At 50.6% G+C, this 24,609-nt stretch overlaps 3 protein-coding genes across 9 annotated transcripts in view; 2 read left to right on the top strand and 1 right to left on the bottom strand.

Moving 5' to 3' along the window:
• Positions 1 to 12,781, top strand: part of GLYR1 (glyoxylate reductase 1 homolog) — a 36,417-nt gene extending 23,636 nt beyond the window's left edge. Inside the window, exons 11-16 of one of the 4 annotated variants that reach the window (XM_079899123.1) lie at positions 3,936 to 4,048; positions 4,746 to 4,842; positions 5,555 to 5,717; positions 6,036 to 6,215; positions 6,532 to 6,656; positions 10,584 to 12,781. In XM_079899123.1, coding sequence (XP_079755249.1) covers positions 3,936 to 4,048; positions 4,746 to 4,842; positions 5,555 to 5,717; positions 6,036 to 6,215; positions 6,532 to 6,656; positions 10,584 to 10,658 — 753 coding nt within the window. In that variant the 3' untranslated portion in view covers positions 10,659 to 12,781. Of the gene's footprint in view, positions 1 to 3,935; positions 4,049 to 4,740; positions 4,843 to 5,554; positions 5,718 to 6,035; positions 6,216 to 6,531; positions 6,657 to 10,583 lie in introns of all 4 variants that reach the window. The other 3 variants (XM_079899125.1, XM_079899124.1, XM_079899122.1) reach the window with 3 other exon arrangements.
• A 325-nt stretch (positions 12,782 to 13,106) lies between these two features.
• Positions 13,107 to 19,357, top strand: ROGDI (rogdi atypical leucine zipper). 4 transcript variants are annotated; one of them, XM_079945184.1, is made up of 11 exons: positions 13,204 to 13,375; positions 13,447 to 13,518; positions 14,199 to 14,281; positions 14,506 to 14,560; positions 15,284 to 15,364; positions 16,143 to 16,238; positions 17,480 to 17,578; positions 17,955 to 18,068; positions 18,144 to 18,193; positions 18,306 to 18,432; positions 18,742 to 19,357. In XM_079945184.1, the coding sequence occupies exons 1-11, from the start codon at positions 13,331 to 13,333 to the stop codon at positions 18,781 to 18,783; spliced, it is 864 nt and encodes a 287-aa protein (XP_079801310.1). In that variant the 5' UTR covers positions 13,204 to 13,330; the 3' UTR covers positions 18,784 to 19,357. The 4 variants fall into 4 exon arrangements, with proteins under 4 accessions (XP_079801309.1, XP_079801311.1, XP_079801308.1 ...); XM_079945183.1 differs by lacking the exon at positions 13,204 to 13,375 and adding an exon at positions 13,107 to 13,140 and having other exon boundaries at positions 18,306 to 19,357; XM_079945182.1 differs by having other exon boundaries at positions 13,202 to 13,375; positions 18,306 to 19,357.
• Positions 19,358 to 19,383: 26 nt separating this feature from the next.
• SMIM22 (small integral membrane protein 22) lies at positions 19,384 to 20,414 on the bottom strand. The gene is made up of 3 exons (XM_079945187.1): positions 20,403 to 20,414; positions 20,032 to 20,193; positions 19,384 to 19,954 (listed from the first exon to the last, which is right to left on the bottom strand). The coding sequence occupies exons 2-3, from the start codon at positions 20,165 to 20,167 to the stop codon at positions 19,716 to 19,718; spliced, it is 375 nt and encodes a 124-aa protein (XP_079801313.1). The 5' UTR covers positions 20,168 to 20,193; positions 20,403 to 20,414; the 3' UTR covers positions 19,384 to 19,715.
• Positions 20,415 to 24,609: the final 4,195 nt, after the last annotated feature.

Genomic DNA, 24,609 nt, shown 5'->3' with positions numbered 1-24,609 from the left:
TTAATAAATAAATAAATAAAATTAAAGAAATAAAGAACCATAGTCTAAGTACCAGAAAATTAAAGCAGTGTATTTGCCAGGAACGAAGAGACCAAGAAAGAACCAGCCTCTTGAGGAACAAGGTGTGGCTAAGCATATATTTGTGAAATGATGGGGTGAGCATCCCATGTGTGTAGCAAGGTGAGAGCTGGAATGAAGGGAGGTAGTAGAGCTGGTGGATTTGAATAAACAAAAATGTTCTAGGCAAAGTAAGAAGTTCACTTTGTTAAAACCGCCCTTTTCAAGAATAATAAGGAACTGGTTGGAGAGTTGAGGGAGCCTGGGAGAAAGGGCACTGAAAGCCATGCTAAGAGATGTGGGCTTCAGGTGCTGGGCATTGGGTAGGTGCTGTGGGGCCCTGAGTCAGGAGTGAGATCTCAGAAGCCCTTTCAGCAGATATTTCTGATTCAAGGCCAGGGTAACCAGGAAATCTAGACATGCATACTTGCAGAACATCGGTAGAATCTAAGGGTTTGCATTATAAGTATGTTCCCATTTGATAGAAGTGCCTCGGGTCATCCTGTTTTCTTGATTGGAAAGCTTAATTGTTATAAACGTGGCCATTCTTTCCAGATTAATTTATGGGAAGACAGTAGAGCAAAGCAATTATGAACTTGGGCTTGGAATCAGACAGCTCTGCTGCTTACCCTCATTTCTTTCAAAAGGAAAAACCAGAAGAAAACAAAATTATTAACATAGATCTTTTTAAGTCTGTCTTTTTAAGGAAAAAGGTGAATTTTTTTTTAATAAATTTATTTTTTTTTATTTTTGGCTGCGTTGGGTTTTCATTGCTGCACACAGGCTTTCTTTTAGTTGCAGTGAGCGGGGGCTACTCTTCATTGCAGTGCGCAGACTTCTCTTTGCAGTGGCTTCTCTTGTTACGGAGCACAGGCTCTAGGTGCACAGGCTTCAGTAGTTGTGGCTCACGTGCTCTAGAGCTCAGGCTCAGTAGTTGTGATGCATGGGCTTAGTTGCTCCGTGGTATGGAGGATCTTCCCAGACCAGGGCTCAGACCCATGTCCCCTGCATTGGCGGGCAGATTCTTTTTATTATTTATTTATTTATTTATTTTTGGCTGAGGTGGGTCTTTGTTACTACATGCAGGCTTTCTCTAGTTATGGCGAACAGGGGCTACTCTTCGTTGTGGTGCGCGGGCTTCTCATTGCGGTGGCTTCTCTTGTTGCGGAGCATGGGCTTTAGGCATGCGGGCTTCAGTAGTTGTGGCTCACAGGCTCTAGAGCATAGGCGCAGTAGTTGTGGTGAACAGGCTTAGTTGCTCTGTGGCATGTGGGATCTTCCCCGACCAGGGCTTGAACCGCTGTCTCCTACATTGGCAGGTGGATTCTTAACCACTGCACCACCAGGGAAACCCAAGATGAATATTTTTTTTAATTAGTTTTTATTGGAGTATAGTTGTTTTACAATGTTGTATTAGTTTCTGCTGTACAGCAAAGTGAATCAGCTGTACCTATACATATATCCTCTCTTTTCGGATTTCTTTCCCATTTAGGTCACCACAGAGCATTGAGTATAGTTCCCTGTGCTATACAGTAGGTTCTCATTAGCTGTTTGTTTTATACATAGTAGTGTATATATGTTAGTCCCATTCTCCCAATTCATCCCAGCCACCCCATGAATAGTTTTTGATAATACTCCTCACAACAAAAAATAAACGAAAAAAAATTGAAAAGTATGCCAACTCGGTTTTTTTTGATTTTTTGGAATTTAAAAATTTTGTATTTCTAAAAATTTCCCACTACCCTAACAATTTTTATGTATTTTTCCCTAGTTTTTGTGGGGGGTTTTGGGGGTTTTGTTTGTTTGGTTTTGGTTTTTTTGAAGTATAGTTGATTTACATTAGTAGATTAGTTTCAGGTGTACAGCATAGTGATTCAGTATTTTTATGGGTTATATTTCATTTAAAGTTATTATAAAATGATGGCTATATTTTTCTATGCTGCACAATATATCCTTGTAGCTTATTTAGTTTATATATAGCAGTTTGTACTGTCCCCTACTCCTATTTTGCCCCTCTCCGATTCCCTCTCCTCACTGGTAACCACTAATTTGTTCTATGAGTCTGTTTCTTTTATTTATATTCATTTATTTGTTTGTTTTTTAGGTTCCATATATAAGTGATAGTGTAGCGTATTTGTCTTTCTCTGTCTGACTTATTTCACTAAGCATAATAATACCCTCTAGGTCCATCCATGTTGTTACAAATGGCAGAATTTCATTCTTTTTATGACTGAGTAATATTCTTCCGTGTGTGTGTCTGTGTGTGTACCACATCTTCTTTATTCATTCATCTGTTGATGGACACTTAGGTTGCTTCCATATTTTGGCTATTGTAATGCTGCTATGAACATTTGGGGTGTGTGTATCTTTTCAAATTAGTGTTTTTGTTTTCTTTAGGTATAAAACCAGGAGTGGAATTTCTTGTTAAACAAATAGTATAGTAATGATTTAAAGATTTTTAAATAGCTCACAAAGAGGAAACAATTAATAAACAGAGGTATTAAAGAGATTCAGTAATCAGGAGTAATCAGAATATATCAAGCAGAAAGTGGCCATTTTTGGCTTGTTAAATCATCTAGTAGGACAAGTTTTTAATGTATTTATGTGTACTTATTTGTTGTTTTTAAAAAATGTGCTCTGTGTTGGTGATTTGAGACTTTGCCAGAGATCATTATAAATGGACACAGCCTTATTCGAAAGCCATTTGTCTACATTTTTTAAAACCATTTTTGGAGCCTGTTATATTCTACTTACAGAGATCTAAATTCAAAAAATAGAAGAGATGGATATTTGTTGGGCTCATTTATAATTAAAATCAGGCCAGATATTGAACTGCAGGAGATCCATTAGGTAAACTCAGGTATATATCTCAGTGGAGTATCCTGCAGCCATGCGTTATAAACAGTAATTATGAAAGTCTATAATATTGATAGATGTAATCATATAAAATGTTAAAAATTAGATGCAAAATAATAGGTCCAAATTATTCTAAATACTTTTTTGAAATGCCTTTAGAAAAAGGAAATACAGGGCTTCTCTGGTGGCGCAGTGGTTGAGAGTCTGCCTGCCGACGCAGGGGACACGGGTTCGTGCCCCGCTCCGGGAGGATCTCATATGCCGCAGAGCGGCTGGGCCCGTGAGCCATGGCCGCTGAGCCTGTGCATCCAGAGCCTGTGCTCCGCAACGGGAGAGGCCACAACAGTGAGAGGCCCGTGTACCGCAAAAAAAAAGAAAAGAAAAGAAAGAAAAAGGAAATACAGCAAAATGTTAATGATGTATTTTGTGATGAGATGTTCTAGTGATTTTAATTTTCAGAAAAGAAAAATTAGTGCTTGTAGACCCCCCCGCCAGAAACAATTCAGTACGGAATGGCAACCTGTTAGCCCAAGCCCTGCTTCCCCAGCTCACAGGGCACTGGGTAGATTTCACCACAGCCAAGACAGCGACAGCCACAAAGAGCGGCAGACAAGTACTATTCACATCCTGTTCTTCATTCAGAAAACCTTCAGCAGACGTTTGTTTTGTGCCTCCTGTGAAGTAGAACATGGAACATCCTCCTAGGCAAGACTGGGGACTTCCCTGGCAGTCCAGTGGTTAAGACTCTGCGCTTCCACTGTAGGGGCGTGGGTTCAATCCCTGGTCAGGGAACTAAGGTCTCACATGAGTGTGGCCAAAAAAAAAAAACCACAAGACTGTGCTTAAGGGGCTTCCGTCCACTTCCCTGAGCAGTCAGACTGCCCGCTGGGGTCCCTGGCTCACAGTCTCAGCCTCTTGCCTTGGAAGGCCACTCCGGAGGACTGAGCACTGCATCTCTGGCCTGGCTGGTGTGTGTGTTGTGCACTGCCTGCAGCTCACATTAGGATCTGTGACTTTTGCAGTGTGATTTGTTCATCCAGGAGGGGGCCCGCCTAGGAAGAACCCCCGCTGAAGTCGTTTCAACTTGTGACATCACGTTTGCCTGCGTGTCGGATCCAAAGGCAGCCAAGGACGTAAGGATCCCCTCCCTCCCCTCAGCGTCTCAGGTTGTGGCCGGGAAAACTGGCTGGCCTCCTCCCCTTCTCCCCTGAGCACTGAGTGAGTGTTTGCATTGGGGGAGGGGTGGGGCGGTGGATTTCCCATTTGGGGGCCATCTCCCATTGTGAAGGGTGTTTGCATAGATTGAATACAGACTTCCTTTAATTCAGAACAAAGAATGAAACTGATGAGGGTCCCTGAGGTCTGTGCTGAAATGTGAAATGGTTCCTGACAGGCTAATGTATTCCTGTTGAGCTGGAAGCTTTGGTGTGCCTGTGGTCCATGTGACAAGTTCCTATGTTTAGCTATCGCTGTATTTGTATGCTTTAAAAGTTCAAGTGCAGTAGTCATCTTGTTAAACTCATGACTGGACTAATCCAAGTAAATCCAAAGAAGCCAAAAAAAATAAATAGTGAGGTTCCATCTTTTCAATGGGAGGTTTTTAATAAAAAGAAACACACATGTTCTTTTTGAAGATAAATGGGAGCATACCATAAATTCTCCTCTTTCCCTTGCTTATTTACATGCTCTTCCCTTTTGAGCCTTAATATTTAGCTTCTATTGGGGAAATGAGCCAAAAAATCAGCAGGACGCTGACCTTAGGTCTAAGGGGCTCCTGGGTGTCTGGCTGGGAGCCTGGGCTATTGCTTCTCCCTTGTGTCCCCACAGCTGGTGCTGGGCCCCAGTGGTGTGCTGCAAGGGATCCGCCCCGGGAAGTGCTACGTGGACATGTCAACGGTGGATGCTGACACAGTCACCGAGCTGGCCCAGGTAGCGGCCTCATTCGGGCTGGCCCTCCAGCATCCTTTCAGTTGGAGCCCAAGACCCAGGCTAACCATGCCGAAGAGTGGGCAACTTAGTTACTCTAGAGCCAAAGCCAGAGACTTTGGGACTAGCCTGTCTTCACTCTCTGCCTTCAGATCTACAGCTAGTCTGAGTGGCTGTGAAAGGAGACTTGTTTCCTGGCTGGGATGGGCATTGGGTCCTATAGCTGCCAGCCTCTCAGAAGCCAATCTAGGCTGCCAGCAGGGCCTTTTTGAGTTAAGCAGCTTTCTACAGATACTAGCAGAGTATTCCACCACGCTGAGCCACTGGGCCCAAGTGAGGGGGTGGTGATTTGTGGCCCATGTGCATTCTACGGGTGGCTAAAATCAAGGTAGGACAGTGTCTTTAGGAAGTGTGGTCAACCACGCCATTGGCATTGTCATGTTGGTTATAGTCTTTGGTCTTTGTGAGAAATTCCGAGTAAATGGGAGCCTATGAGGACACCCCAGCTTCTCTCTGTCTACTGCATGTGATTCAGGCACCTGGTGGAGGACAGTCTGCTGACCCTCCCATTGTCAGTCCAGCACCTTGGTACGGGCATCAGCTTTGGGGCCTCGGCGTGGAGGGTCAAGTGCTCCTGCCCCAGTATGCTCCTTGCTTCCTGCCCAAGACCTTCATGAGAGGCAAGGCCTCCAGAAGCTGTGACTTTCCTTTCCAGGTGATTGTGTCCAGGGGGGGCCGCTTTCTGGAAGCCCCGGTCTCAGGGAATCAGCAGCTATCTAATGATGGGATGTTGGTGATCTTAGCGGCCGGAGACAGGGGCTTATATGAGGACTGCAGCAGCTGCTTCCAGGCAATGGGGAAGACTTCCTTCTTTCTAGGTAACATGCCTGCCCACCTGTCGGGCCACTTCAGGCCTGGAGGCTGGGTGGGCCACATCCCCTCTAGACCGCCCTGATGACACCGTCAGTCCCGCACGGCCTCTCTGCCTGGGGCCCCCGTGGGAAGGTTTCCTTTGACTTGCACAGTCAGTGCCTGGAAGGAGGAAGAGCCAGAAGGGTCAGAGCCAGTTCTGTCAGGGGCAGGTGAATGGGGCCTCCCCTGGGTGTAGAGGTGGGTCCAAGCAGGGGTGAGGGTGGGCAGAAAGTCCCTCCCCACAGGATTCTTGGGATGTGACCACGATTCTTTGCCCTGGGCAGGTGAGGTTGGCAACGCAGCTAAGATGATGCTGATCGTGAACATGGTCCAGGGGAGCTTCATGGCCACCATCGCTGAGGGGCTCACCCTGGCCCAAGTGACAGGCCAGTCCCAGCAGACACTCTTGGACATCCTCAATCAGGGACAGTTGGCCAGCATCTTCCTGGACCAGAAGTGCCAAAGTAAGTTGCCTTTGGCCTCTCTTTTGCGTTTTAGTTTTGGTTGAAGCTGGGAACTGGGTCAGGCAGATGTCACAGAACAGTGTCTTCTTCAGGGGCTCATTGTGTGTGAATGATGCACCCACTCCAGTCAGTCCAGGCCCCCAGTCAGAGAGCATCCGGAGACATGGTAGATAGGATTTGGGGCTACAGGCTGGGAACTTGTCTCTTGGGTGTCCAAGGGGGAGGAAATGCTAGGTATTGACCTCTGACAAGACTCCAGGTGGTTTCTTATTTAGGATCCTTTCAGATCTTCTGATGAATGACTTTCCCTCCTCAGATATCCTACAAGGAAACTTTAAGCCTGATTTCTACCTGAAATACATTCAGAAGGATCTCCGTCTAGCCATTGCGCTGGGTGATGCCGTCAACCATCCGACTCCTATGGCAGCTGCAGCCAATGAGGTAACAGCAGGAGGCCGCGGTGCTAGTCCCAGCAGCCCTCCTTTGTTTCCCTTGCACTCCTCCCTCTGCTTACTTTGGCTTGGCTTGGCTCTGTGTCTAACCTCTCAAGGTGGAATCTTAGGTTGCTGATTTTAGACCTTCCTTTTCTAAGTATATTTCCTCCGAGCCATGCTTACTTCCCTGGGAGTTCTTCTTTGACCTGTGGATTATTTGTCAAATACAAATAAAAACCCTGAAGGGTTTCCTAGATACCTAATGGTTATTGATTTCTAATGTATCTCTGTGATCTAAAAAAATATACTACATATGGATTTTAACTCTTTACATTGATTCAGACTTGTTTTGTGGCTCAGCAGATGATCTGTCTTGGTGGGTGTGCCATGTTCACTTAAGAAGACTGCGTGTTCTGCAGTTGGGTGCTGTGTTCTGCACATATCAATTAGGTTGAGATGGTTGGTAGTATTTTTTCAGATTATCTTTACTGACCTTTTTCTCTAGTTCTTTCAATTGCTAAGAAAGGGATGTTAAAATCTCAAGCTGTGGTTGTGGGATCATGTTTCTCCCTTTAATTCTGTCCATTTTGCTTGATGTCTTTTTTATTGGGCTCTTAGCCATTTATGCTTGTTATGTCTTCCTGATGAATTTGCTCTTTCGTTATTAAGAAATGTCCACCTTGATCTTTGTCTTGAAGTCTGTTGTCTGATTTTCATATGGCTGCTGTAGCCTTCTCATGCTTACGATTTCCATGTGATGTATTTTTTTCCATCCATTTACTTTCAACCTTTGTTTTAAAATTGTGTCTGTTGTAGACAGTCTATAATTGGGGCTTGCATTTTTATCCATTCTGACACTGTCTGCCTATTAATTGGATTGTTTAGTCCTTAACATTTTTTTTGAATGACATCTATTAAGCACCTACATAGGCACTTTTTGGAAACAGTTTTTTAGAAGTTCAGTTTTCTTATCTCAATCTGATAGAAGTATAAGCTTAAAAAAAAAAAAACAGCTGAGCAATATTTGTCTTTACTATAGAATTACAATAAAAACAACATTTTGGGCTTCCCTGGTGGTGCAGTTGTTAAGAATCTGCCTGCCAATGCAGGGGACACAGGTTCGAGCCCTGGTCCGGGAAGATCCCACATGCCGCGGAGCCTCTAAGCCCGTGCGCCACAACTACTGAGCCTGTGCTCTAGAGCCTGCAAGCCACAACTACTGAAGCCCGCAAGCCTAGAGCCTGTGCTCTGCAACAAGAGAAGCCACCGCAATGAGAAGCCCGCGCACCGCAACGAAGAGTTGTCCCCGCTCGCCGCAGCCAGAGAAAAGCCCGCGCACAGCAACGAAGACCCAACGCAGCCAAAACATAAAATAATAAAATAAATTTTTAAAAATCTACATTTTGTGAAACACGTACATACATGAATCACACAGATTCATTTATTTTAGAGACTCTGTCTTCCAAGTGCTATAAACTATATGCATTTTTATTCAAGTTAAATAGAGGTTTCAAGTAGCTTGTTCTATAGAGACAAAGAAGAAGTAAAAATACACAGTACTGGGGAATTCCCTGGCTGTCCAGTGGTTAGGACTCCTTGCTTCCACTGCTGGAGGCCCAGGTTCCATCCCTGGTTGGGGCACTAAGATCCTGCAAGCCGCACAGCGCAGCCAAAAATAAATAAATAAATAAATAAATACACAGTACTGTTCTTTTCAGACCTGCCTTTTCATAGTTTATAATCTTCTGTCCTTGAATTCTGTGTCTCTGTCTTTCCTTCATGTGTCTGAACATCTCAGAGTACTTGTTTCACTCTTCCAGTTTGAAGTACAATTTCAGGTTCCTCCTTTCTTACCTTCAGGTTCTCTCTTGGTAGTGGAATTCCTCGTGTGTTATGTAATTTTTCGTTGATGAGTTTGTAACTGTGGTTACTTCTGAAGGGTTCCATGGTGGCTTGTGTTGGGAGCACTTCTCTGTGAGGTGATTTCCACTTGCCTCTCCCTTGACTACAGGATTCGTTGGCTTGGAAACAGACATTTTGGTTAATTTCTTGATGGAGCACGGCACTTTCTGGCCACTGTTTGGAGTTCAGGATCTTGAGGTTAACTGGTCCATTAACATTTAGTCTTTGTCTTGAAGTCTGTTGATATGTGGTTGGATTTAGAGCTACTCTTTTATCATTTGATTGCCATTTGTCCACTCTGGCTTTTGTTTGTCTGTTCCTCCTTTCTTTTGGGATATCCCTTTTTTGGGATATTTGAATATATTTTAGAATTCCATTTTATTGGGACTTCCCTTGCGGTCCAGTGGTTAAGACTCCGCCCTCCCAATGCAGGAGGCCCGGGTTCAATCCCTGGTCAGGGAACTAGATCCCACATGCCACAGTGAAGATCCCGAGATCCTGTGTGCCACAACTAAGACCCAGCGCAGCCAAATAAATAAATATATATTTTTTTAATTCCATTTTATCTATTGGCTTTTTAACAGTGCATCATTTTTGTCTTTGCTCTAAGGATTGCTATACACCTCCTTAATTTCACATCCTAGATTAGACCTCTTTACATAAAATGTAGATCCATTTACCTCTCCCTCCCTCATCTTCTAAGACAGGGTTTTTCAACCTGGGCACTATTGACGTTTTGATGTGGGTGCTCTCCAGTGCACTGCAGGGTGTTTAGCAGCATTCCTGTCCTCTACCCACTAGATGCCGGTTGCACCCCCTCAGTTCATAGAAGGTGTCTCCAGACATTACCAAATGTCACTCCAGGTGGGGAGCAAAATGATCCCGGGTTGAGAACCCCTGCTTTAGAGTACAGATGTCCTATGTGTTACATTTGTCTTTGTTTTAAACCCACCATTGTCAGAATGTCTTGCTTTAAGTAGTCATATGTATTTTAAAGAAATTCAGAGAAAAAATAAGTTCATATTTCTCTAATTTACCATTTCCAGTACTTTCCTTTCCTTTCTGAAGAATTGCATTTCTCTCTGGTATTGTTTTCCTTTCAGCTGGAAGAACTTGCTTTAGCATTTCCTGAATGCAGGTTTGCTGGCAATGATTAGTTCTCATTTATCTCAAAAGGTCTTTATTTAGTCTTCATTCTGAGTTGACAGCTACACCTGAGCTGTAGTGGACATCATGTTTAGAAAAAGAAAAAAATGCAGGCAGCCAACTGTGTGGGAGGAACCTGTGTCCAGCTGCATTTTTTCAACATGACTGGATGTTGTGCTGCCCTTGTTAAATGATGGCTTTTTAATTTTTCTCACACTCTTTCATATTCGTCTAGTACCTTTAGGGTGGCTGTTAATTGCCAAGCACCATGCTAGGCTCTGGGGACACAGGGTGCAGCCCCTTCTTTTCCTTATGGAGCTTACATTTTAATGGAAGGAGGCACAAAGTAAGCACATAAATGTTTAAACAAGTAAGAATTGCAGAAGGTTAGAATTATGAATAAAGTGGAACAGAGTAAAGGGATGGAGGTGGCTGGGTAAAGTGGTGCAGCTGCTGCTTCAAATGGGATGGTCAGGAAAGGCCTTGGAGCTGATTGGGAAGGAGCCAGCCAATGCTGAGGGAAGGACAGGGACAGTGGCCCAGAGAATAACATGGGAAGTCCTTGGAGCAGGAAGGAACATGATTATAACTACTAACAATGCTGAGCCCTGCCTCTGAGCCCTTTATATTCCTCACTCCATTAATCCTCACAATAACCCTGTTACCTTCTCCATAAAGTCAAGAAGCAGTGGTGGAGACACAGAGAAACTGAGGCACTTTGTCCAAGGTTAGGCCAGTCAGTGGGTGATCCAGGAGTCACGCCCAGACAGCCTAGACTCCAGAACCTACTTACCTAACCACATCGAGAACCGCCTCTCAGAAGAAGCAGATCTGTGTCTGTAAGTCAGCTTTGTGGCCAGACTAAGCCCATGTCGTTTTTTTCCAGGTGTACAAAAGAGCCAAGGCACTGGACCAGTCTGACAATGACATGTCTGCCGTGTACCGAGCCTATATACACTAAGCCCTTGACCCCACCCCCACCCCCCCATCTTCCCTCTGACCCCCTCTTCCTCACATGGAGTTGGGGTCCTGGGACTTAACTCTGGACCAGTCCACCTGTCTCCATCTTCTTTTTTACAGACTTTGAGACTTGCCATCAGCACAGCACACAGCGTTGCTCCTCCCCTAGAGGTCCTGGAGAGGGGAGGGGTGTCAGCAGGATTGGCCTGTGGGAAAGCTCTTGAGCTGGGCACCGGCCTTGGACTAGGTGGCTGTGTGTTCACACACACAAACACACACACACACACACACACACACACACACACACACAACCCACCATACTGGCTCTCGCCCCAGGATAGAAGCTGCCCAGAAACTGCTGCCTGGCTTTTTTTTTTTTCCCTTTTTCCAAGCTGTCTTATCTCAAACCCCTTCCAGCTGAGGAACTATAATCAGCAGTGAGAAGTGGAAGCTTTCCCACTGCTTCCCTCACAACGAAGAGGCTGTGGTTCTGTCCACTGGATCCCACGCAGAGAGAGGCTCTGGGCCAAGATGAGCCAGCAGACTGTAAACCGAGGGTCCCATGGGCCCTCCAACCTCAGGTGACCAGCTGATGAGGATTGTCATGTTTAAGCTACCAATGTGCAACCAACTCTCCATAAATGCCTTTGTGAGCTGAAAAGGGATTGGCAGGGTCAAGCTAAGACAGGGCTCTGGCTTTCCAGGGAAGGCAGCAAACAGCCCGCCCCTAGGTGAGCTTCACAGAAGCCCTCTCCTCACTGCTGTTCAGCACCTGCCCGGAAGTCACCGTCACTGTGGAGCCTGGGCTGGGATCAGACTTCCTTGCTTTGGTGTAAGGGTGCTCACTCCTCACCAGGCTGTTGTAGTATTTGGATTTGCATTCCAGTCCTTAGGAAGGGGGTCCTGAGGGCCAGCACTGAGGATTGAAGAGGGAGGGGTATGGGGTTCCTTCCTATTTCCATTACGCCACAGACCCTTCACCTGGTTCTGAAGAGCCACTCTGACCCACATCCCCTCACAGCAGTCCCACCTTCTCCAGCCCATCCCTGCACAAGTTCCCTGCATGCCCACCTCTCTCCATTCTCCTCCCCTCCCCCTTTTCTTCTCATGGAGACAGTATTGCTTTCTGTCTCTTCCTTCTTTGGTCTAGACCCAACCTGACCAACGATGACCATTTCTTAGGCTCAGCTCTTGAAACAGGAATGAGTGTCTGCACTTCAGCCAGCAGTTTGGTCTTCGGTGCTTTCAGGGTCCTGGGGTCTGTTGGGAGGGAAGAGGAGAACTAGGCCTGACTGAACCAGAGCTACCTGACCCTCAGAGGCAGATCTAAGACATCCTCGAGACCCTAGCATTTCTCCTTGGATAGGGGACCAGAGGGGCTTGGAATGTGGCATAAGAACAAGGAGAAGTTACCTAAAGGATGTCAGTGTTTTCTCCCTCTGCATGGGTTGGATTTTCCAAAGTCACCCCGCAGAAGGTCAGCAATTATAGTGAATATGTGATGATAAACAATGAGGTGGCCACGCTGGTGTGGGGCCCCTCCCCCTCACAGCCTTGGCCCTTTTCCACTGATCAGAACCCAGGTCAGGGGATCTCAGAAGACATGGGTGGAGGGCAGGGGAGATGCCCGTGGTTTTTGGCACAGTTGTTAATTTCACTGGGATTTTGAATTCTTTTCTGTCTGAACACAAAGCCTGTGCTGGTCCTAGCCGGACACTAGGGGGTGGGGGTGGGGGAAGATGCTGTAATGAAACTGGTTAGTCAATGTTGTCTTAATATTGTTGACAATTCTGTAAAGTTCCTTTTTATGAATATTTGTTTAAGCTATTTCACCTTTGTTTTGAAATCCTTCCCTTTTAAGGAAAAAATGTGACACTTGTGAAAAAGCTTGTAAGAAAGCCCCTCCTCCACCACCCTTTTTTTTTTCCTTTAAACCTCCTTTAAATGACAAATCTTCTAGGTAATTAAGGTTGTGAATTTTTATTTTTGCTTTGTTTTTAATGAACATTTGTCTTTCAGAATAGGATTGTGTGATAATGTTTAAATGGCAAAAATAAAACATGATTTTGTGCAATTAACAAAAAGCTACTGCAAGCAAAATAAAAACGTTTCTTGTTAACACAACTGTGACCTTGGCGGTGGTCTGCGCCCAGACATCGAGCGCCGTGCGGTGGTGGGAGGGGTAGGGCCCGGCGTGGAGCGGAGCGGCGGCCTCTTCAGCACGGCGACGGGACTGTAGGGTCCACGCGTTAGTCCCTCCCGGACCGACGGAACTAGTGGGCCGGAGGCGAGATCGGGCGGAAACAAGGTTCCCCGTCGGCCAATCGCCGGGCGCGGCGAGAGCAAGCTATCGGGCCGGCCAATCGGAGAGTGTGCGCGGAGCAGGGCGCCCTATCAGGGCCGAGAAGGGGCGGGACGAGCGTCCCCGGCGCTCCGGCCCGACAGTAGCGATGGATACGGCGCCGGAGTGCTCAGCGCCCGCGGTTGGTGCGGGCGGTGTGCCGGGCGAGCCGGAGCAGGCGGGTTCCGGGGCGCTCACAGCGTCGCGAGCTGGAGGCGGGGCGGGCGCCCGCGCAGCCAATCGGCGGCGGGGGGTGGGCCCGGGCGCGACGGAGGACTGAGCGGCGAGCGGACGGCGGGCCGGTGACGGTCGCTGGGCAGCGAGCGGCGGTGATGGCGACCGTGATGGCAGCTACGGCGGCGGAGCGGGCGGTGCTGGTGAGGCTCGCGGGCGGGGTGGGGCGGGGGTCGGCGGTCCCGGGCAGCTGACTACGGGCCTGTCCCCGCAGGAGGAGGAGTTTCGCTGGCTATTGCACGACGAGGTGCACGCCGTGCTGAGGCAGCTGCAGGACATCCTCAAGGTAACGCGCCTTGAGGGCCTGTGCGGGCGCCCACCCTCCCTACCCTCCCCAGCGCGGCTCCTTCCCCGGCCTCCCGCGGCTGCCGCCCGAGCGCCGACTGTGTACGCAACGCGCGGTATTCAGACCAGGCCGTGCCCTCAGAGGACTTAAGAGTCTAGCCGGGAGGCAAGCAGTAGCAGATAATTACCCAATTCCACAAGCAGCCCTGTGAGCGCGGCCCCGGGGGTCGGGGAAGGCCTCCTTTGGAATTGACATTTAACCTCAGATCTGAAGGACCCAGCATTTTGACCTCAGCCAAGTACTCGATCTCTCTGGGCCTCCCCTTTGCCAGAAGAAGATACTAGTACCGGCCTCAGGGCTGTTGTGATAAAATAAAGCCAATAGAATCACAAAAAAATGTCCAGGCAGTGCCTGGTAAAGCCAAAATTGTAGGTTGCCATGACTACTGTCTCCCCTGACTTTGCTCCTCACTTCCAAACCTTACCCAAGCCGGGAGGGTATCTCTCGGTTCTCTCCCCCGGGTTGGGCACACAGTAAGCTCCCAGGGAGTGTGGAAGGAGCAGGTATCGGCTCAGGTAGGACCTGAAACTCAGGCTATGGGGGAGGGGCCCTGGGAGTGGGGCTCCTGGACACATGGCTAGGCTGGAGTGGGTGAGCTCTACCCCAACTCCCCTCTGCAGGAGGCCTCTCTCCGCTTTACTCTGCCGGGCTCAGGCACGGAGGGGTTCACAAAGCAGGAGAACTTCATCCTGGGCAGCTGTGGGTGAGCTTGGGCTGGGTTGGGGGTGGGTTCTTGGGGAGGGGTTGGGATACCCTCTAGGACAGGTGGCACAGCCCTGCCCTGCAGACTGATTTCAGCTCCAACGTCCAGAGGATATGCAGTGGGACGGGCTGGACCATCCTGTGACAGCCAGGGACGGCCTGTTGGGAGGATGGGGTGGTGGGAGGGGCAGCCGCAGGCGCTGCTCTGACTCGCACGTGTTGTAGCACAGACCAGGTGAAGGGCGTGCTGACTCTGCAAGGGGATGCACTGAGCCAGGCGGTGAGTCTCCCGGCCCCTCTCCCCTTCCCATGCTGCCACAGGACCCAGTGGGGGAGAGCGTGGGGGCCTCCTGCTTATCCCAGCTCTGCCGCCAGCCAGCTGTGTGACTCTGGGCAGGATCCTTGACCTCTCTGGGCCTCAGTTTTCTCGTTTGTAAAATGACACCCTCCCTAACCCGCTCATGAGATTGGTGTGTGGCTTCAGTGACAGGTGCAGGAAGGGGGGAGGAATGCTTTGCACACAGCGCTACCTGGCCCTACCTGGATTCTGGGCCCCAGGAAGCGTGGGCATTGGCAGGATTAGGCTGGCCCCAGATCAAAGTGCAATCAGCCAACATCTGAGCTCCAGCTGCACTTGACCCTGTGGCAGGTGCCAAGGCCTGGAGGAAGGTTCCTCTCCTTGGGTGGGCGTTCTGTCACTTGGCATGTACACATGTTTTCCGTTTGCCCACAACTACACGCTTCCTCCCAGACGAAGCCGCCTTCCCCTTTCTTGGCTCTTTTCCCTTTCACTTCTCGTGGTTCCTCTTGGGCCTGAGTTCGTTTCCTGACCTCCCTGTTCACTCCCCAAATGGCCAGGGTGTTGAGAGGCCCTCTGCCCCATGTAGTGGCTGTGGCCTGAACCACCATACACACCCCATTTCTGCCCCCGGCTCAAGGGCTCAGAGTGGCCAAAAGCAGGAGGGCATCCTTCTGCCCAGCTTATCCTGCTCTTGCCCATCAGGACGTGAACCTGAAGATGCCCAGGAACAACCAGCTGCTGCACTTTGCCTTCAGGGAGGACAAGCAGTGGAAGCTGCAGCAGGTAACCGGGCCCTTCCCCAGCCACGACTCAGGGGCACAAGGGCAGGCAGGGGCAGCCCCTTGCAGCGCTGAGGCCTCCTGGGCTGGCCACTGTGGGGACCTGCAGCCACAGCAGGCTTGGGAAGGTGTTTCCTAGCAGCACAGCTGTGGTGGGCAGTGCCTGGTCTCCTAGCCTGTCCTATGTGTAGGCCCCCAGCCCAGCGGGAACTACAGGGATACCCTGAACAAGTCACTCCCTGCCCAGAGCTTCCAGGGGCTTCCCCTGGCTTTTGGAGACCAAGTCCATGCTTCCTAACAGCACCTATGTGATTGGGCCTGGTTTCTGTCCCCTCCTTCTCTCCTCTCACTGGCCACCAGCTGTTTCCACCTCAGGGCCTTTGCTCGGGCTTGTCCCTCTGCCCGGAGTCCACTCCCTCAGCTTTTCTCATCAAACGAGTGTCAGCTCAAGAGTCGCTTCCCTGGAGCCTCTCCCTCACCGCGCTCATCACCCTGTTTGTTTCCTTGTGCAAGTTGCACCGTCTATTACCTTGTGCCTTTACTCTATTATCCTCTGTCCTCCTTTGGAAAGTGAGCCACATGAGGCCAGGGACCAAGCCTGACTCACAGCACCCAGCCAGGGCCTGGCCCGAAGGCGGCACCCACCCTGCCCCTCCTAGGAGGATAGGCCCTCAGGGTGGGGGTCCGTAGGCTGGGGCCCCCAGGGACATGGCTGCTGTGAAGCTGGCTCCTCTCCCTGCCGAGGCCCAGCCCACTAACTGCTCATTGGGTGCTGTTTTTAGATCCAGGACGCCAGGAACCACGTGAGCCAAGCCATTTACCTCCTTGCCAACCGGGAGGAGAGCTACCAGTTCAGGACAGGAGCAGAGGTCCTCAAGGTGAGCTGCCCGTAGGGATGGGAGAGCCAGGTTCCCTGACCTCTGACTGGGCCCCTGGAGAGCTCTGCCCCCACATTCTCAGGTGTAGCCAGTGGTTGACCCTTCACCTCTCAGTGTATACATGTCCATCCAGCCACAGTTGAAAGGCTCACAGCCCAGGCTCCAGAAACAGCCCTGGGCTCTGATCCCAGGGCCCCCACTATGAGCTGTGCAACCTCAAGTCACTCACTTAGCTATTCTGTGCCTCAGTAGCCTCACCTGTAAAAGGGGGACAAGCTGTAGTGACTGCCAATCGTGATGATGCAGGTAAAGTGGTCTCTAGTAAACGCTTGGTAAACAGTAGCTACAGGTTTTAGTACCAGCAACAGAAAAACTTTTGTAATTAACAAAGTGAATTCATGTGGTGTGGAGAGACAAAATGAGCTCAGATGCCCTGAGTTCATGCTTTAGTTCTGCCCCTGACTTGCTGTGTGTCCTCAGGTGGTTCACCTATCCTCTCTGGACCTCATGAAAATTTGAAACCAGATGGACTAAAGTCTTTCTCAGAACTGTGACCACTCTCTGGGGTGTAATGTGCAGCCCCCATGCCTCCACCCAGTAATTGTGCCTTTCCCTGGAGCCAGGTGACCCCAGCACCATGGCAACAGCTGGATGAATGGCTGGAAGCAGTGGAAACTGGGGCTCTGAGTTCGAGCCAAAGCTTTGCTCCTTGACAAAGGGAAGGGATGAGTGCAGATGGTTCCACCGTTCCCTAGCTGTGTGACCTTAACCCTTTGGAGCCTCAGTTTCCTCACCTTTGAAAATGGGGCTGGTGTCCACCATAAGGCCTCAACTTAGCCATCCCAATTCTTCCTTGAGGAAGCCCTCCGTGGCCCCTTGTACCCAAGCTGAATTAGAGTCCCTTCTTCTAAGCTCCTTCATTGCCTGTACCCTCATCCACCACGCCCTCGTGCCCCTGGGACTAACTTCTGGTATCTTCTATTCCCCATTGGACCAATACCCAGGATCCCATGCAGTAGAACCTTCTGTCCTGCCCCCGACCCCCAGCTGGAGCCCAATTACCTGCATCTTTAACAAGCCCCGTGCTGCAGGGGTTCAGGCCCTAGAGACTGTGACCTCCATGGAAGGAGCTAGGAGCTACCATAATTTTGTTGCTACTGACACAGGGGTGGGGAGGGGGAGGGGATCAGGACCAGGCCCCGCTGCCCTCACAGCGGCTGTGACCAGCCCCCTTCCCCCAGCTGATGGATGCCGTGATGCTGCAGCTGACCAGAGCCCGAAACCGGCTCACCACTCCAGCTACCCTCACTCTGCCTGAGATCGCTGCCAGCGGCCTCACGGTCAGTGGTGCCTCAGGCCGGCCCCTGCTCCAGGAGAGGCGGTCCCCACAGAGGGGCCCAGCTCGCGCCCGGGAGGGACACAGGGGTGCCAGGAGGTCCTGCAAGCCCCAAATTGTCGACAGAGTCCTATGTGCAGTTTTCTGGGATGGGGTCCTTGGCTTCCATTCTGCATCCCCCAGATATGTACCCCCCTGATCTGGATCAGTGGGTCCCAAGCCCAGTGGTGCAGGAAGCTATCTGTGGTACCTGAGAAGACACTGGAAGCCCCAGTCCATGGGATGGGGACTGGGAGTCCCCGGGGTGGTTGGAGGGGCGGGCGTGAGATGTGCCTGCTCAGCCCTCATCCCCCTTGCCTGCCCGGCCCCCCTCCCCACAGCGGATGTTCGCCCCCGCCCTGCCTTCCGACCTGCTGGTCAACGTCTACATCAGCCTCAACAAGCTCTGCCTCACCGTGTACCAGCTGCATGCCCTGCAGCCCAATTCCACCAAGGTGAGCACCCCACCCACCCCATCCCTGCCCGCCCTAGGCCCCAGGCCTGACCCAGTCTGATGTTCTTCTGCCTAGAACTTCCGCCCAGCTGGAGGTGCCGTGCTTCACAGCCCCGGGGCCATGTTGTAAGTACCCTGCCTGGGAGGGGTCCCTGGAGCGCCCTCGCCCGTCTGCACCTCGGGGGATGGGGTCCTGGCCGGCTGAACTGCCCTCAGGGACCCTCCCATCTCCCCGCAGCGAGTGGGGTGCACAGCGTCTGGAGGTGAGCCACGTGCACAAGGTGGAGTGTGTGATCCCATGGCTGAACGATGCCCTCGTCTTCTTCACCGTCTCCCTGCAGCTCTGCCAGCAGCTCAAGGATAAGGTAGGGACATGGGGGCGGTCAGGGCCAGGCTGGGCCTCACGCAGATTAGGCCAGCCAAACAGCAGGTTGTTTAGCCCCTTCTTTTTTGGGGCGGCACACCTCTAAAGGGCCCCCTAATCTTAAGATCTGTCGTACCCTCTGCACACCCCAAACAGGTGGGCCATGGTGTTGCTTGGCAACAGTATCCTCTTCCTGACACATGGCCCTTGGATGACCTTCAAATCTCACCTGGGTCACAGAGGGTGCAGCAGGGGCCAGATCCCCTAGCACCACCACTCACCATGTCCCCCCATCTCCCTCCTTCCCCAGATCTCTGTGTTCTCCAGCTACTGGAGCTACAGGCCTTTCTGAACAGAGCGCCCAAGAGCCTGTCCCCCTGGGAATGGCCCCTGCCCAGGGAGTCCCTGTTCCCCCCCCCCCACACACACACACACATAAACACACACGCACGCACCCACACACACAAAGTGCCGACCAGAGCTCGGCACTGCGGGCTATTTATTTCCCTCTTCACCCTGCCCTGCCTGTCACATCTGCACAGATGGGACTGAACACTGGACCCACTGGGAGGAAGTGACACTGGCGTGCTTTTTGTTTTGAATGGGGGAGGTCAGGAAGGCGGAGCTTCAAGGTAGCCTATAGTCCAAGCCCTGCCCTCGCCCCAAGGCAGGAACCTTTGGACTCAGGCTGGGGCCAGGCCCAGGGCTCTCCTTCCTCCCCTCTTCGCAGCCTGTCCTCCAGGATGGCAAGGGGCAGCCACACACCCCCTCCCACTGGAGCCTGAGGAGTGGGTGGTGGCCCTAAGCTCTGAGTTGGGGAAGGAGGACAGAAGCTGCCCACCATGAGCTGTAGTGCCCTTGACTGTGTTCGCTTGGCAACCCTGGCAGGGCCTTCAAGAAATAAAGATCATCCGACTTTGCCTGGAGCCCTTCTGTCTGTCTGTCTGTCTGTCTGTCTGAGTAGGGACCTGACCAGAGGTCCCTGATAGTCAGGAGCTGGGCCGAGTACCCAGTGACTGAACCCCTGGCCTCCAAGGGGCCGAATGGGATGGTGAATGGGCAGCCGCTCGGTGGCTGCAGCACATCACCCGAGGTCTCCTGGTGACAGTCATGCCATCTGAAGGTTGTGAGGGACACAGGGGGCATCTGGATGAAGCAGTGGGGGCCTACACTGCCCACCGTGACAGGAGGCTCAGAATACACTCCAGACTCAGACTTTGGCTGAACAAGGCATTGTTATTGCTGCCCAGCAGGACAAAGGCAGGGGAGCAAGAACTCTCCGCATTAAGGCTCCAGGGCAAGGTTATCAAATCCCCCGGCGTGTTTCTGCAAGAGAGGCACACGGGCTGGTGGCTTCACTCCTCGGCCCCCGGCCCGCCCCACCCCACCCCACCCCACCGCCACCTTCTCGGCCTGGCCCTGGTGCTCCGGGCTCACCTTCTGGGACCTGGAGGAGTGGCTTTGGCAGCAGCCACAGCAGCAGCAATGGATGCAGACGACCAGCAGCAGGAGCGCCACGACGCCTGTGGGCAGGATGGGTATCCAGATATGGCCCTCGGCCTGGGAGGCTGCCGGGGGCCAGAGGCCAAGCCACACTCACCGAGGAAGACGAGGAAGATAATGAAGGCACCGGTGTCCCACTCGGACTGGAACAGCTGGTGGCTCCACAGTTTCCCCAGCACTTGCTGGGCTGTGGCGCTCAGCTCCTGCTCCACATCCTCCGTTAACAAGGCCATCTCAGCTGGATGGTCCTGGGCACCGCCTGCTCCAGCCCCCCCAGAGGGCCACCTCAGAATCCTGGGGCTGCCGCATCCCTGCCCCCCTGCACTGCAGCCCTGGCCCTGCCCTCCCACACCACCCCTCTTGGCTCCAGACCCTACCCCAGTCTCTCTTCCACTTCTCTCCTGGCCCTGGCCTGAGCAAGCTCCTCCCCGCCCACTCCCCCCAGCAACCCCACCCCTGGGCCCCCACCTGCCTTGGAGATCTCCCAGCCAAGCAGGTGCTAGGTCCTGGGAATACAGACTACTTCCTGCTTCCGGGTCCACATCACCTGAGGCCTTGGCAACCAGCCCCGCCCCCCACCAGTACCCCAGGGCCCATGGGGGCACCGACTGAGCTCAGGTGAGTCAGCAGGTGCAGCACGGAAGGAGGAGCCCACAGGCCTCTCGGCCTCTTCATTCCAGAGATTTTTCTCAATAGACCAGACAGCCAACCTGGAACACAGCAGACACTCAGCCGCTGTTGCCTTCATGAATGAAGAAAAGACAGAAAAAAATGGTGGCAGGTTGGAAGGAGGAAGGGAGGTGAAAAAGAAAGGAGGGGAGGGAGAAGATGTTTCTGTTCCACCGCCCTTGCCTGGGCAGCGGCTGTGTTCCTGGCAGCGCAGCAGCAGCAGCCTTTGGGGTCCTTCTCTATTCTAATCCTCACAGTGATGCTTGTGAGACGATGGTTATGGTCGCTCAAATGAGCTCTCTCCCCAGAACTTGGAGCCCAGGGCCCCTGACACGGCACCTGGAGCTGTCTCGCCTCCCCCCTTACCCCCAGGCCCTGGGGACCTGCTGTAAATCAGGTGGACACACCTTCTTATCCTTGTGGGGCTTACGGTCTCGCTGGGAAAACATGTTGGCTAATGTTAGGCTCTGTGCCTGACGCTATACAGGCACACTTTACTGCACTTCACAGATGTTGCATTTTTGATAAATTTAAGCTTTGTGGAACCTTGAGTTGAGCAAGTCTGTCGGTACCATTTTCCAACAGCATTTGGAAACTTTTTCATTTTTATTATATCTGTTACGGCAATCTGTGAGGGGTGATTTTTGATGTTATCATTGTAATTATTTTGGCATTTTTTAGCAAACTAATTTTTAGTCAAGGTACGTACGTTGTCTTTTTTAGACACAATGCTATTGCCCACTTCACAGACTACAATATAGTGTAAACAACTTTACATGCACTGGGAAAGCTGTGTGACTCGCTTTTTTGCAATATTCGCTTTATTGTGGTGGTCTGGAACTGGACCCACAATATCCCTGAAGGATGCGTGTACCTAATGTATTCCTCATGGAAATCCTAAAGTGGGTATTACTGCTATTCCCATTTTACAGATGTGAAAACTGAGGCCTTGAGAAGTTCAGCAACTAGCTCAGGTCACACATGTATTCATTTCCTGTTCTTGCTATAACATACTACCATAAACTTAGTGGCTTAAAACAATTCAAGTTTATTATCTTACAGTTCTGGAGGTCAGAGTCTAAAATGAGTGGGCAGGGCTGTGTTCCTCCTGAAAGTCCTAGGGGAGAATCAATTCCTCAGCTTTCTTTTTTTTTCTTTTAATTTATTTAATTTATTTATTTTTGGCTGCGTTGGGTTTTCGCTGCTGCGCGCAGGCTTTCTCCAGTTGCAGCAAGCGGGGGCTACTCTTCGTTGCGGTACGTGGGCTTCTCATTGTGGTGGCTTCTCTTGTTGCGGAGCACGGGCTCTAGGCACGCTGGCTTCAGTAGTTGTGGCACTCGGGCTTAGCAGTCGTGGCTTGCGGGCTCTAGAGCACGGGCTCAGTAGTTGTGGCGCACGGGCTTAGTTGCTCCACGGTAAGTGAGATCTTCCCGGACCAGGGATCGAACCTGTGTCCCCTGCATTGGCAGGCAGATTCTTTTTTTTTTTAACATCTTTATTGGAGTATAATTGCTTTACATTGTTGTGCTAGTCTCTGCTGTGCAACAAAGTGAATCAGCCACACGTATACTTACATCCCCATATCCCCTCCCTCTTGGGTCTCCCTCCCACCCTCCCTATCCCACCCCTCTAGATGGTAACAAAGCACTGAGCTGATCTCCCTGTGCTATGTGGCTGCTTCCCACTAGCTATCTCTTTTACATTTGGTAGTGTATATATGTCAGTGCTACTCTCTCACTTTGTCCCAGCTTACCCTTCTCCCTCCCCATGTCCTTAAGTCTACTCTATGTCTGCGTCTTTACTCCTGTCCTGCCCCTAGGTTCTTCAGAACCTTTTTTTTTTTTTAGATTCCATATATATGTTAGCATACAGTATTTGTTTTTCTCTTTCTGACTTACTTCATTTTGTATGACAGGTTCTCCGTCCGTCCATCTCACTACAAATAACTCAATTTCATTTCTTTTTATGGCTGAGTAATATTCCATTGTATGTATGTGGCAGGCAGATTCTTAACCACTGTGCCACCAGGGAAGTCCCAGTTCCTCCGCTTTTCCAGCTTCTAGAGGCCACCCACCCACATTCCTTCGTTCATGCCCCACCCCCTTCACTTCCACTTCTGCTTCCATCCTCACACCTTCTCTGGCTCTGCTCTTCCTGCCTCCCTCTTATAAGGACCCCAGTGATTACACTGCCCCACAGGATAATCTCCCCATCAGAATCCTTAATCACATCTGCAAAGTCCCTTTTACCACATAAGGTAACATATTCACAGGTTCCCAGGGATTCGGATGGGAACTCTTTGGGCACCATGATTCTTCCAACCACACCTAGTGAGCAGAGAAGTCTGAACTGGAACCCAGCCGTCAGATCCCAGAGCCCTTGACCACCATGTAATACAGTCTCCTGTGCTGGGATCCCCATCTTACACCCTCCATCCCCTCCATTCCTGTTCTGAGATCTCAGATTCCTGTTGCCCAGGGAGGGTAACTTTGAAATGACTTCTATTGCAAAAGGGGGTAGAGACGCAGCCACTGGGGAAAACGGTCCCTTGAAAAGTTACGCATAGTCTTATTATAAGACCCAACGATTCCAATCCTAGATACATATACCCAAGAGATTAAATCATGTCCACGCCGAAACTTGTACACAAATGTTCACAGCAGCAGTTTTCATAATAGCCAAAAAGTGAAAACACCCCAAAATATCCACAAACTGGTGAATGAATAAACACATTATGGTCTCTCCATGTGGTGGAATATTATTCAGCCATGAAAAGTAACAAAGCACTAACACATGCTACAAAGTGGATGAACCTTGAAAACATGATGCTGAGTGAAAGAAGGACAAAAGGCCACATAGTATGTGACTCCATTTATATGAAATGTCCAGAATAGTCAAATCGATAGAGACAGAAAGTAGTGTTTGCCAGGGTCAGGGGGATGGGGATAGGGTGCTTAGTGGTAATGGAATTTCCTTTAGGGGTGATGAACATGTCTTGGAACTAGGTAGCAGTGGCAGATTTGCAACATTGTGAATATATCAATACTAAATGCCACTGATCTGTTCACGTTAAAATGGCTAGCAGTTAATTTTCATGTTCTGTGAATTTTACCTCAATTGAAAAATGAAAAGCGGGGAGGGGGGATGGTTTAACAACTGTGGCCCCTGCCCACCCCTTGGCCTGGCCGAGTGGGCAGGAGCCAGTCCTCTCCTCTCCCCACTGACCCTCAGTCTTCCTGTCCAGATGCCCAGGTGCCTCATTTCTTGTTTATTCTCATGAAAGAAAATCTGGGATATTCCAAGTCATTAAAAGACAGAAAGCACCCATAGAGCCCCTTGGACCTAAGCAGAGCAATGATGGGATAGAGGCCATGGCAGGATGCATTTCAGGCCAGTCAGACCTCGGACTTGGATCTTGCTCCCAGCCCTTAACATCCACCCGTGTGTGACCGAAGGCCCACCCCCTGACCCCTCTCTGCCTCAGTTTCCTCATCTGTAAAGTGGGTGTATGGAGAGTATTCCCCCTTCTCAGGCTGCTGAGGATTGAATGGAATAATTGATGTAAACACTCCCTTGGCACAATGAATGCACTAAATGGTTGTGTATTACTCTCACCCAACCTGTGGGTACGATTCCCTCCAGTCTTGATTCTTTGGATACATTGGGTTCACCTGCCATCCACACTCTGCTCACTTTACCCTTGGCTTTCCCCAGTCCACATGGCCAAGAGCGCCTTGAATGGTCCTGCTTTCTGCAGACCTGATCCTCCAGTCCGCAGTCCCTGTGGGCATCTTCCCCCCAGGTTTCCAGATCCTACATCACTCACACGTGACACCTCTCCTGGAGAAAGTGTTTTCTGGGCATAGAGGCTTATTTCCTCAGGAGACATTCCCAGAGACGGAATCTCCTCTTGTGCAAGGTGGGTCTCCGTGTCAGCAGCGCTGTTTGGTCATCTGCACAGAACGTTCTCATCTGCGTTGATGAGGAGGCCAGCCTTGCCATGTCC

Source organism: Stenella coeruleoalba (genome assembly GCF_951394435.1).
Source record: "Stenella coeruleoalba genome assembly, chromosome: 15".
Classification (NCBI taxonomy): domain Eukaryota; kingdom Metazoa; phylum Chordata; class Mammalia; order Artiodactyla; family Delphinidae; genus Stenella; species Stenella coeruleoalba.
This window is presented reverse-complemented; position numbering and strand designations above follow the sequence as displayed.

Excerpts from the sequence above, each read along its gene's own strand:
- ROGDI (XM_079945182.1), top strand. The coding sequence starts at position 13,331 with ATGGCGACCGTGATGGCAGCTACGGCGGCGGAGCGGGCGGTGCTG. Across the intron at positions 13,519-14,198 it reads AGCTGCAGGACATCCTCAAG|GAGGCCTCTCTCCGCTTTAC; the intron begins GTAACGCGCCTT and ends TCCCCTCTGCAG. Across the intron at positions 18,194-18,305 it reads CACAGCCCCGGGGCCATGTT|CGAGTGGGGTGCACAGCGTC; the intron begins GTAAGTACCCTG and ends ATCTCCCCGCAG.
- SMIM22 (XM_079945187.1), bottom strand. The coding sequence starts at position 20,167 with ATGGCCTTGTTAACGGAGGATGTGGAGCAGGAGCTGAGCGCCACAGCC. Across the intron at positions 19,955-20,031 it reads TATCTTCCTCGTCTTCCTCG|GCGTCGTGGCGCTCCTGCTG; the intron begins GTGAGTGTGGCT and ends TCCTGCCCACAG.